The sequence below is a fragment of the Xenopus tropicalis genome, chromosome 2 (assembly GCF_000004195.4).
Source record: "Xenopus tropicalis strain Nigerian chromosome 2, UCB_Xtro_10.0, whole genome shotgun sequence".
Taxonomy (NCBI): Eukaryota; Metazoa; Chordata; class Amphibia; order Anura; family Pipidae; genus Xenopus; species Xenopus tropicalis.
The window spans coordinates 145788060-145799983 of NC_030678.2; the positions used below are offsets into that span (position 1 = coordinate 145788060).

Here is an 11924-nt window from a genome sequence, read left to right on the forward strand (position 1 = left end):
TAAAAAGAGTTTCAGAGATACGCTCCGACTATAATCCAAGTGTATCCTCATATAGACACAATAGCGCAGCAATCGTGCTGCACAGACAGGTGAGCACAAGCCGCACTTTAACTGCTGGCTAACATGAGCCGCATCTTATCACGGGGGAGAGGGAAAGACGTATCTCTGGAAGCGGCTTTTGAGAACCGCACAGTACCTCAGGGAAGAGGGAGGGGGTGGAGAGACAGAGGGGACGGTGTACTAATGTTATTGGCGCGATACGAACACACAGCGCGTCCCCCACTCTCCCTGATCGCCACAAGAGCCGAAATGTGTCAGGAGCCGGCCCAAGCCACCCGTCCCACTCAGTAGTCAACCCCACAACCCGCCAAACCAGTCCCTACCGCTATCTGCGGCTATCATGAGCCGCCTGTTCTAACCCCATTCAACAGCTAGGCTACCCTACGTATAACTCCACCCATGCCCAGACATGAATTTTTGTCTGTAAGCAGAGAATACAAATATCAATGGCAAATACATGACATATATAAAATACATTATTACAGGACTCGTTAGTGAGGATTCATGTAAAGCAATTATATATCTGACCCTGCTAATTTCATTCAAAATTCTAAAGATCTAGACTCACCTCTTTATTTCTGGCCTTTCTATACACACTGAGCAGAAGCGAGATAGCCCTGCATCTTCTCTCCGGCACCTACAAGTGCATATCTTCTACTTCTATAGAATTGTATCATTTTATGGGATGTCTACTGGCAACTCATCAAATGTGCTGAATGCTGCTTGCACAGTTGGGTCAGTTGGGTGGATGAAATATAAGGGAGTTGTAACACGACCACCACGTCGCTTACTGACGCCAAAATTGTTGCCGGGCTGGAATGGCGCCTTTAACCGCTTGTCCGTCAGCGCTTTCCAGTCTATTGTCTAGAAATACAAATAAAGGTTCTTTTATCTAGTACTGAATGAAGTGATTTATTGTGATAAGAAACAAGTCATACACTTTTATAATATGGTAAATTAACCCAAAATATTAACCCTCTGCCTTCCAGATGTGATGAGTGAAATCTGCCCTCATTCCTAAATGCATTTGCCCCACAAGATGCCTGAATCATTAACTCACCTCAAAGTAACAGAAATTCTGCACTTCTTCCCCATCGTTTCTAGCCGATCCCAGGCGGAATTTGGGGTTTTTGTACAGGAGCTACACAAGGGAAATAATAGTTACACACAAGCTCATAGCACAGTTTAACAACTCAGTCTCATGACTCTGTATCTCTGATTTCTATTGGGTTAATAAAAGCCAACATTGTGTATGTGTATGTGTATATATATATATATATATGAATGGGAAGCACTCCAAAGAAAATATCTATACCTTGGTGCTAGAGCGGAGAAATCTTCAAATGGAGTAAATGTCAGCACTCAAAGGATTTTCATAACTGGTCAAAGAAGTCATCAAGGCTGGTATATTGCAAAGGTGAGTATTTAGTACCAACGTTTCAGTCCTCACTGGGACTTTTCGTCAGGGACTTTCGTCAGTCCTCAGTGAGGACTGAAACGTTGGTAATAAATACTCACCTTTGCAATATACCAGCCTTGATGACTTCTTTGACCAGTTATGAAAATCCTTTGAGTGCTGATATTTACTCCATATATATATATATATATATAAGAAAATCCATGCAAGTAGGCACTCACGTATAACAAAGTCCAAATATGCCTGGGTGCAGTATAGTAAAAGTAGTAAAGTCCAAAATAGATGCCGCACTCACAGGGCTTAATATCAAATAAAGAAATATTTATTGATGGAAAACACGTCAACCTAACGTTTCGGCCGCATCCACAGCCTTTCTCAAAGTGAACAAACAAATAACAAACCCACTCTTAAACCAAGTTTGGCGCCAAACTGTAGTTCATGACGTCATTGTGTATCAGACCAATCACCAAACGTTTGTGTATATACCCATGTACAAATATATATATCAATTTTATAGTACACAATTCATATATATTGCATAAAGAACAAACACCACTAAAGTTATAGGCAGAAAATCAAGACAGGAAAAGACAGATAAGTGAAATGAAAATCTAGATGCAGACGGCTATACCATGAAGTTGAACTGTAACTCACACACTGTGGGCGACGGGTATGGTAGTGTATCAATAGAAAATAGGAAGAAACGGACCACTATGTGTGTTCCAAAGGCAGTCTACAGCTTGTTGATATCCCTGGCACCCAGGGCTAGTTACAGGGCAGAGTGTAAAAGTGCTGAAATGTCCCGCGTAGGTGCGCGTTGTCATGGTGACCAAGTGCGACTTTGTTTGTTCACTTTGAGAAAGGCTGTGGATGCGGCCGAAACGTTAGGTTGACGTGTTTTCCATCAATAAATATTTCTTTATTTGATATTAAGCCCTGTGAGTGCGGCATCTATTTTGGACTATATATATATATATATATACATCTCACAGGGACAAATGGCTGCCCAGTGGGTAAGTCAGTGATACTGTGTAACTACTTACTTTTCTTATTATTAAAGCGGTTTTGCCATTCAGGAGGGTTGGATAGTCTGGTTCTGTATTAATGATTGCGTCACACAGCTCATCCTCATCATCACCATCAAATGGCATCTGCAGAAACAAAAAGACAACTCTTTAGGAGCGGATAAATAGCAGCTGTGCTACAGTGGAGAAATAGTTCCTGAGCTGATCCTGTAATTATATAGGGGGAATATAATATATTGTAGGACACTTTAACAGAAGGGATTATGGGACACGCCATTGGGGGCACGTTTCTAAGCCCTAAACTATAACCTTGTCCATGACCAGACTGATCCCTTTCTAATAATATTCTACAGAATCAAGCAAAACTGCAACATTCTAGGGCCTAATGGAATCTATCAGTGGGTGCTCTGTACTTACCTCCCCAACAGCCATCTCATAGATAATGACACCTAAAGACCACCAATCCACGGTTCTGTTATAAGATTCTTCTTTGAGAATTTCAGGTGCACAGTAAAATGAATTTCCATATCGGCCGGTCATTTCAGATGTGCAGTCAATTCCTGAAGTACAAGCAGAACTGTGTTAGCTGGAAATTATCATTTAAAAGCAAATATAATATACAGAGGCCTCGAGCGGCATCTCCATAACTTAATCCTAATAATACAATGACCAATAGCTTAGCTTTACATGAGAATTCTATACTGACATTGAATCTGGCATTAACATGATGTTTATCATTGTGTGTAAACCTTAGCCTGGGTCAGTATGGCGTGTTAATGGACCAGTACCTTATATGTTTTATAAGCATATCTGAATATCTTACCTGTTTTGCACAGTCCAAAATCTGTAACTTTGGCATATCCAGCACTGTCCAGAACAATATTGTCAGGCTTTAAATCTCTGCAGAGAAAGAAATAAAGTTATTGGTAATAATGTGTTTTTTAGTGTTACAGCCCTCAGTTCCCACTGCACAGTATGGGGTTTCCCAGCAGAAGTCATAACCAGAAAATCCCCCCAACCCGACCCTGACTGTGTAACCTGTACCCACTATCAGCATTATGTTCATAGAACCCAGAGCCCTTTAGGAGTAAAATATCCCCTTCTTTGTGGCATAAGGTTAATCAGTTGCCCATTAGGTGTATAAGTCACTACTTTTGACATAAACTCTATATTAGAAAGCAGGGGACATTTGGCCAAAGTGACTGTGCCTGATACCCAAGCTACAAGCCCCGTTAGCTCTCTCTAGTGCTTACCGGTGGACAATTCCGTGGTCGTGTAAGAACTTGATCCCTTGGACAATGCATGCAGAATAGAACCTGTGAAAAGAAACACATAACACTCGCTTTACACATGCAGCCCCATGTATATATAAGAACACAAAATGGCTGTTCTAAATATTCAGGTTTAGCCACCTCATTTCTTAAGCAAATGCCAGGGACAGTGAGAAAGTACAGAAATTAAATGATGCCAGGGGAGATTTCCTGGTAGAGAAAAGGCCTATAGCCCCTAATTACCCCTGCCTCATACAAATTGCCCCGCTTTGCTCATCACTGACTGCCATGCTGACAATGTGGGTGGCACCAAAACTCACCCAATAATACTTACAAAGTTTTGGAATGGGGGAGTGCACCATATTTCAGATGGTACTGTAAGGTGCCTCCGCCAACGAATTCCATCGCTAAGTAGACTTGATGCTCGCTCTGGAAAGCGCAGAATAGGTTCACAAGGAAAGGGTTTCTCGAGTCCCTCGCTATCCTTAATATGTCTCTCTCCAGTAAAACCCTGAAACAGAAGCCAAAGATCCCATAGCAATTAATTAAAAATGAAGTTAAATCAGTCTGAAAAAGAAAGCAAATATCTGATTGGATAGAATGAGCAAGTGCACAAGTGCAGTTTAGCTCCTATGTTAGTAAATCAGCCCCACATGTTAAAAAAAGAAAATATTACTCACTTTTCGATCATATCATTTTCAGACGACTCAATCTTGTTAATGCGTTTAATGGCGAGCATCTTCCCTGTGTTCTTTTGTTCTGCCTGGAAGACCTGGAATGAGAGCGAAAGGCTTACATTTCTCTGAAAATTCTAATAAACGGTCTAATTGTAACTAGGGGTGAGTAACTCACCTGTCCGAAGGATCCGCTCCCAAGCCATCTTTTGAATTCAAAATCATCAAGAGAGATGGGAGAGGTCTGACGGCTGAAAGATAATAAACAAAAATTAAGGTTTACTCTTACAGATATCCCACTGGCGCTGCCGCAGCACAATCCAACATGGCCTTCTCATAGGAAAGCAACACTGAGTTTATAGAGGGAACACCAGTAGAACATTGGTATCAAGAAGACCCTGATTGCATATTAATGGGTTAAATGTTGTTATAAATCTCTAGATATAACCTGTGTTTGAGGTTCCCCCATAGCACAACAAAGCACATCAGTCAATATTCTCATATGTTAAAGTACTGGTACCAGTAACATTTTCACTTACACAGAGTCCGGAAGCTCCTGAGAGGCATCTACACTGCCAGTCTCTGCTCTCTCTGCCAGCGCCTCCTTCTGGGCGGGATGAGCAGGAGTAAGGGATTGTGGGAGAGTCGGGGTAGTGTAGATACTGGCACTTTCTGTACTTTGAGCCGACTCAAACTCATCTGCAGAATCATCTCTGCTTGTTGCTGTATCCAACTCTTCCGATGGATACTCAGTCTCTAATAGATTGACACTGCCTGGTCTTGTATCCGAGTCTGTTGGCAGATACTCAGTCTCTAATGAGACAGCAGTGATCGGGCCTATGCAGTCCTGTAAAGAGAAATAAATAAAGATCAGTGGAAAGGTCTGATTGGCAGGAAGGCCGACTGGGATTCCCAACTGCACAACTAGTTTCCTGGGAATTTGTCCGTCAAAAAACAGCAATTTCATGGGATTAGCACATTATACTGGTGTTGGCTTCTTTAAACTTATGGGGAAAACATCTAATTTCTGATTTCAATGACAAAAATAAATCCCATGTACTTACAGTAGTAGATTCCACATCCACTGAGATCTCTGTGCTTTCTGCATCTGAAACACAAAATAAAATCCACAATGAACACAGCGTTCTCAGGCAAAAAGGGGCAGAAAGGGACATAATAGAGTACATAATGGGATATAGGGAAGCCGGGCAGGGCTAGAGTTCTATAGGGGAACATATTTCCATTACACACAGTGCAGAAGAAAGAGATTTACAGAGAACGTACCTAAAAGATTCTCAGTCACTCTTTTCAAGGAGTTTGGCGCTTCTCCTTCAGTGTCTGTAGCAATTTCATTGGGAAGCTCTGGCTTCTTAGTGCTGCAACTGAAACACCAGTCACTGGCCAGTCCACAGATAAATACCAGGAGAACAAACAGATAGAATAGGAAGTTCTCCTCATCACCATCATTCTCATATACTGGGCCTTCTTCATTGAACTCCAGTGATGCATGATGGGTATAAATAATGGCCATGAAGATCATGAATGTTACTAGATGGGCCCAACCGATCCTCCTCCTGTAGGGGTGTGTCCGGTAACGGCCAACTGTCCAGTCGATGGCAACTGCCAATAGAAATACCATCAGGATAACTGGACCCAAGTTGATCTCTTCAACATCACTGAATTCTAATTCTTCCGGTATCAGGATTTCTGTCTGGGTCAGTGATGAACGATCAGATGAATATAAAAATTGTTCAAAAAGAATAAAAAAAGCAATGTATGGTTGGAAATGCATTGCAAGAATAGGTTGCTAAGCTGTACTCAGCAGGTGTTGCTCGAAGTCGGTAACAACTTCGAACTGAGCTCTGCTCAAAGCGTCAAGCTTACGTGAACTCTAATCTGTAATGTCATAGTGATGTCACAATGTGCTGTGGGGCTGACTGCATGCTAGTGGGATTGTGTCACAATGTGGTTGCCATGTCGATCACTCAGTAGAAGATAAACAACAAATCTTTCTCCTTATCTGCTTAAAGGGATATTGTCATGATTTTTATGGGGTACTATTTATTTCTAAATAACACTGTTTACATAGCAAATAATTACGTTGGGTTGAAAAACCCCACAAACTGTTCTTTGACTTCCACTTATTCTTCTGCTTTTTATTATTATTCTTATCGCCCTCCCATTTTCTAAATGCTACTCCTCCTACAGTTTTAGGGGTACAACACCCAGACTTCTTCATCCTATAGCTTGTACTTTTCTAAGCGATCCCGCCCCCCGTTTTTTTTTGGCGCCGCTCCGAACCCCCCAATTTTCCCATTGACTTTTTTCAAACTGCTGCCACACTTACACCTTTGAAGCTGCTCTCCCCAAACTTGAATAACATTATCAGGGGGTCACCCCGAATGAAACAGCGACATTTGTTGGATGACTCAAAGTGGGAGGGGCCAATAACACCCAATCAAATTTCACCCATTAACTTTAATGGGGAAATGGACACTGCTGCCAATCTTACAACTTTGAGGCTACACTCCCCAAACCTGAATCACATAGTCATGGGCTCAGCCTGAATGAAAATATGATGATTGTTGGATGCCCACAAATGGGCGGAGCTGTGAACAGCCAATCAGATTTTACCTGTTGACCTTTAATGGGCGAATTTCAACGTGCTGCCATTCTCATATTAATAACACCAGGGTCCCCAAACTTTGTAGAGTGGGCAGAGCCACAAACAGCCAATCAGATTTCACTTGTTGAATTTTATTGGTTTGATGCCAGGTTTCCCAAACTTTGCACAGTCAGTCACTGGGTGACTATGTATTCAAGTTTTAAAAATAGAGGGTGAAGCCACTAACAGCCAATCAGATTTTACCTATTGACTTTCAATGGGGAAATCCAACCTGCTGCCATTCTCACAGTATGAACACCAGGGTCCCCAAACTCTTCACAGTTGGTCACTAGGGGACTGCATTTTTAAGTTTGAAAAAGTGGGTGGAGCAACTAACAGCCAATTAGATTTAATCTATTGAAGTTTGGTTTAAAAGTTAAAATGCTGCCATTCTTTTTACACCAGGGTCCCAAAACCTCGCAGAGTTAGTCACTGGGTGACAATAATTCAAGGTTTGAAAAAAGTGGGCAGGGCCACAGACAATCAGATTTATTTCATTGATTCATTGATGCCAGTGTCACCAGACTTTCACAGATGGCCACTGGGGGACTTAGGTTAAAGGTTAGAAAAAGTTGGTAGAGCCACCAACAGCGAATCAGATTTCACCAATTGAATTTCATTGGTTTATATTTAAGCTGCTGCCTTTCTCACACTATTTGTGGCAGGGTTCCCAAACTTTGCAGTCAGTCACTGGGTGACTACTTATTCAAGGTTATAAAAAGTAGGTGGAGCCACCAACAGTCAATCACATTTCTTTAACTGATTTCAGTGGGGAAATTGTAACTGCTGCCATTCTCCCACATTTAATGCCAGTGTCACCAAACTTTTCACGGTTTATCACTGGGGGACTAAGGTTAAAGGTTAGGAAAAGTGGGTGGAGCCACCAACAGCCAATCGGTTTGAAACCATTAAATTGAATTGTTTTATATTTAAATTGATGGCATTATTTAAGTATTAATTCCAGGGTTGTTAAACTTTACAGAGTCACTAGGTATTTGCGGTTCCAATTTAGAAAAAGTGGGCGGAGCCACCAACAGCCAATCCGTTTCCAACCATTAAATTTCACTGGTTTATTTTTAAATTGATGCCATTATTTAAGTATTAATTCCAGGGTTGTTAAACTTTACAACCCTAGGTATTTGCGGGTCCAATTTAGAAAAAGTGTGTGGAGCCACCAACAGCCAATCACATTTCACCTACTTACTTTCAATGGTAAAACGTAAAATGCTGTTAGTCCCACAATTTTTAGGCCTGAGTGCCCACACTTTGCAGAGTTGGTCACTGGGGGACTGCAGTTCAAAAATAGGAAAAGTGGGTTGGGCCACTAACAGCCAATCAGATTTCATCCATTGAATTTCATTAGTTTAAATTTCAAATGCTTTAATTCTCGCACTATTTATGCCAGGTGCCCAAACTTTGCAGTTTGTCACTGGGTGACTTCCACCCAGTGAGAAAAAGGGGGCGCACCCACCAAACACCAATCACAATTCACCTGTTGACTTTTATTGGTTTAAATTTAAACGGCCTCCATTCTTTAACTATTAATCCTAGGGACCTTAAACTTTGCAGAGATAGTCACTGGGTAACTAAAGTTCCAGTTCAGAAAAAGTGGGTGGGGCCACCAACCACCAATCAGATTGACTTTCAGTGGGGAAATTTAAATTGCTGCCATTCAGACTCTATTAAAATTAGGGTCCCCAAACTTTGCACAGTGGTTTTTACTCCAAGGTTAGAAAAACTGGGTGGAGCCAAAAACAGCCATCAGATTTCATTCAGTGACTTCACATTTTTCAAACCAACATGAAGTTTGTGCTCAAACTTCCCTTTCTAGTTCACTCTACCATTTAATTAATTTAATATTGGTGTGTAGGCGCCATCTCAGTGCATTGTGCCTGAGTCTGAAGGAGCCAGCGCTACACATTAGAACTGCTTTCAGGTATTGTTTCTCCTACTCCCATGTAACTGGAGGAGTCCCAAGCTGGACCTGGATTTCTTACTATCAAATGATATTCTGATATCTACTGGGAGCTGCTATCTTGCTCCCTTCCCATTGTTCTGCTGATCGGCTGCTGGGAGGGAGGTGATATCACTCCAACTTGCAGCTCAGCAGTAAAGTGTGACTGAAGTTTATCAGAGCTCAGGTCACATAGCTGTGGCACAATGGAAAAAGAATAATATGTCTAGACCCATGGGAAATTTCAAAATTACATTTAAAAAAACCTGTTTGTGTTGTTCAATTCTACTGGATTCTACTAGAGAAGCTCTATTAACTGATATTTTTCCCATGACAGTATTCCTTTGGAGAGATAGTGACACCAAATTTAAACTTTTTTTTTTACATTTTGTCAACACTGCCTCTGCATGCTATTTATAATGTTGCCCTAAAAGTATTTGCCCGATGTTCCCCCCTGTCCCTCTATGTGGGCGGAGGCAGTATTTGCGCAGAGGGAGTCCGTTAGCATTAGAAGCTATAACTGACAGGCTAAGAAGGGACAGTGTGGTTGGCACAACAGTCAGGTTTAGGAACTTCAAGTAACAAAACTGAAATAATTTTTACCCTAAAACGGATTCATTTTACTCAAATTTACATGTTATTTTTGCATTCAAATAAAATGCATTCCAATAATGTCCCTTTATTAATCGCTTGGGTCAGTTTTCTGTAACTCCATGGCTACAAATAAAATGCTCTCTGGCATAAAAAGGGCATTAACTTGTGCAACTAAACTGGTAGAAAGGATGGAACAATGAAATAACGAGGATCTGGAACCTGCACTGCACACCCGCCATTCATCAGATATTAAGCCCAGTCACTCTACATTTATTGCGCCAGTTAAAACTGCTCAGCACTGACACCCCTCAGAGACTTCTATACTGACATAAATGCAGCTTGCACCCATTAACAGGCAGTGGTAAAACAAGTATTTTAGTGCAGACAGTGGAAATTTTGTGGCCAGTGATGGCAGGCACAATGAGGTTCGATTTCAGAAAAAACTTAATTTTGTGAAAAATGCCTACTTGCACCTATTGCTTGCATTTGGCACTTTATATCCATTTGTAGCCATGACGGGGGTCTTAATATTTTGCTGTGTGTAAACCATGAAGTAGATATGTGAGTAACCTGGAGGCGTTAATGTAACCCAAGTTCTGATGTAGGCCTCATGTTGGTGCCCCGTACAACTTATTTGTCTGGTGCCCCCTCATGAACACAAGTGCGCAGTACATAAGCGGATTTTCAATAAGGCTAGTGTTATAGTGCCAGGGCCTGAATATCTGTCATCAGTACCCACTGCTTCTCACGGCATATAATGTGCTGGTTTTGTAAATACAGACTGCATTTGACTGTATATAATGCCTCGCATGTCAGTACTCACTTCCTTTCTCTCTGTAAAACACATTTAAGCTAACTGATCCCAAGCACAAATGGATGGAGAACCCCTCACAGAAGTGCATGTATGAATACTTTTACATCCTAAGAATTTTTGGGTGAAAAAGCACTCACACTCATGCACAATATCCCTGGGAGTCAGTGGGAACCAAAAGAAGTAGTTGGCGGGTTAATTTCTACGCCAGCAGCGAATTTCTCCTCAGCTTTTGGTCAGTCTATTTTAGTATGGCCGATCTTTAGCCTCAGCAAACAAAAAAGTCACCCTCCACCTATGTGGACTGTTAAGATGCTTAAACTTCTTTTACTTGATTACCATTTTTCAATTAGGAAAGCTCATAAGGGCATATCTACAGCTTAGGCAACGCACAGGGGGAAATTTCTGTGTAGTGTGGACTCTGGAAGGGTCATAAAAATTAAAGTTTAGTCTAGCAATCCATAGAAGCCAGTCATCAGGGAGCATTGGATCACACATGTTTGATATTTGATTGGTCACTTTGGTTTATAAGACCTAGCACAAACATTGCAAAATTTTAAGTCCTATATTGTCATCTGATTAGTCTAGAATCAGAAGCCACATTGTATTGTATTGAATTAGCCACATTGTATTAGCCCAAATCAACATGCCGCAGCTTGCAAATACTAACCTTTTACTGCATATCTGCTCTAATTTCTCTCCTCTGCTCTGTTATGCATTTGACTATAAATCTTTTTTATCAGTTTTCCTTTACCTTTATATTTGTAAGGAAACAGAAACCACTTGAAAAAATGGGCCACTAAGTGCTGCCCTGTAAGAGCAGATATTCTTTAGTATAAAGCCAGTCATTTAAGCATTTGGTTTTTTGGATTGGAATTGATGGGGTTTCTCCTCCCATGCATGACAACCTGAACTTTAGGTGACATTTCCACCTAGACATGCTCAGTCGCCTCCGTGAGCTATACACAAGCATTCTCTTCACACAAGGGAAGCACTTGAATAATTGCTGGGAAGCCTTGGCCTTCAACCAAGCTATACGCCTGATTTTTTTATTCTGTGTCAAGTCACAGAAAATTCAGATACATTGATTTTAAAAATCTAAATTGAGCTTATTCTTTTTATAAGCAGTGCAAGGTAGGCCGGTGAAGTTTGATTCATGGGGGCTGGTTGAGAATTTTGAGAAAAGCAATTTGGGTCAAATGGAAGATCCTACCTTGGACATCTTAAAGCTGAAGAAAGAAGTTGAATTATCCAGTTTTGGATTTTGCAGACAGGTTATTTTTTGTATTATTTTTCCAGCTGATTGGAACCAGCAAACATTTCTGCTTTCCCATCAATGATTTAATTAGCAAAGGCCCATGAAGGGTACAAGTGTTATGTCTTAAACCCTCAAATGCTGAGCACCTAATAGACCAGATTCCCTTAGCAAGAATAAATATATCTAACTTGGACT

At 41.1% G+C, this 11924-nt stretch overlaps 1 protein-coding gene across 1 annotated transcript; it reads right to left on the reverse strand.

The window, feature by feature from the left end:
- Window positions 1-644: 644 nt before the first annotated feature.
- Window positions 645-6259, reverse strand: LOC116408602 (serine/threonine-protein kinase N1-like). Its single transcript, XM_031896226.1, has 12 exons — window positions 5732-6259; window positions 5512-5555; window positions 4987-5294; window positions 4626-4698; window positions 4454-4545; window positions 4108-4284; window positions 3756-3818; window positions 3326-3402; window positions 2920-3062; window positions 2521-2628; window positions 1121-1201; window positions 645-924 (listed from the first exon to the last, which is right to left on the reverse strand). Exons 1-12 carry the CDS (start codon window positions 6237-6239, stop codon window positions 739-741), a joined length of 1860 nt encoding a protein of 619 aa, XP_031752086.1. The 5' UTR covers window positions 6240-6259; the 3' UTR covers window positions 645-738.
- Window positions 6260-11924: the final 5665 nt, after the last annotated feature.

Excerpts from the sequence above, each read along its gene's own strand:
- LOC116408602 (XM_031896226.1), bottom strand. The coding sequence starts at position 6,239 with ATGCATTTCCAACCATACATTGCTTTTTTTATTCTTTTTGAACAATTT. Across the intron at positions 4,546-4,625 it reads GGAGCGGATCCTTCGGACAG|GTCTTCCAGGCAGAACAAAA; the intron begins GTGAGTTACTCA and ends CTCTCATTCCAG. Across the intron at positions 3,819-4,107 it reads CTCCCCCATTCCAAAACTTT|GTTCTATTCTGCATGCATTG; the intron begins GTAAGTATTATT and ends TTCTTTTCACAG.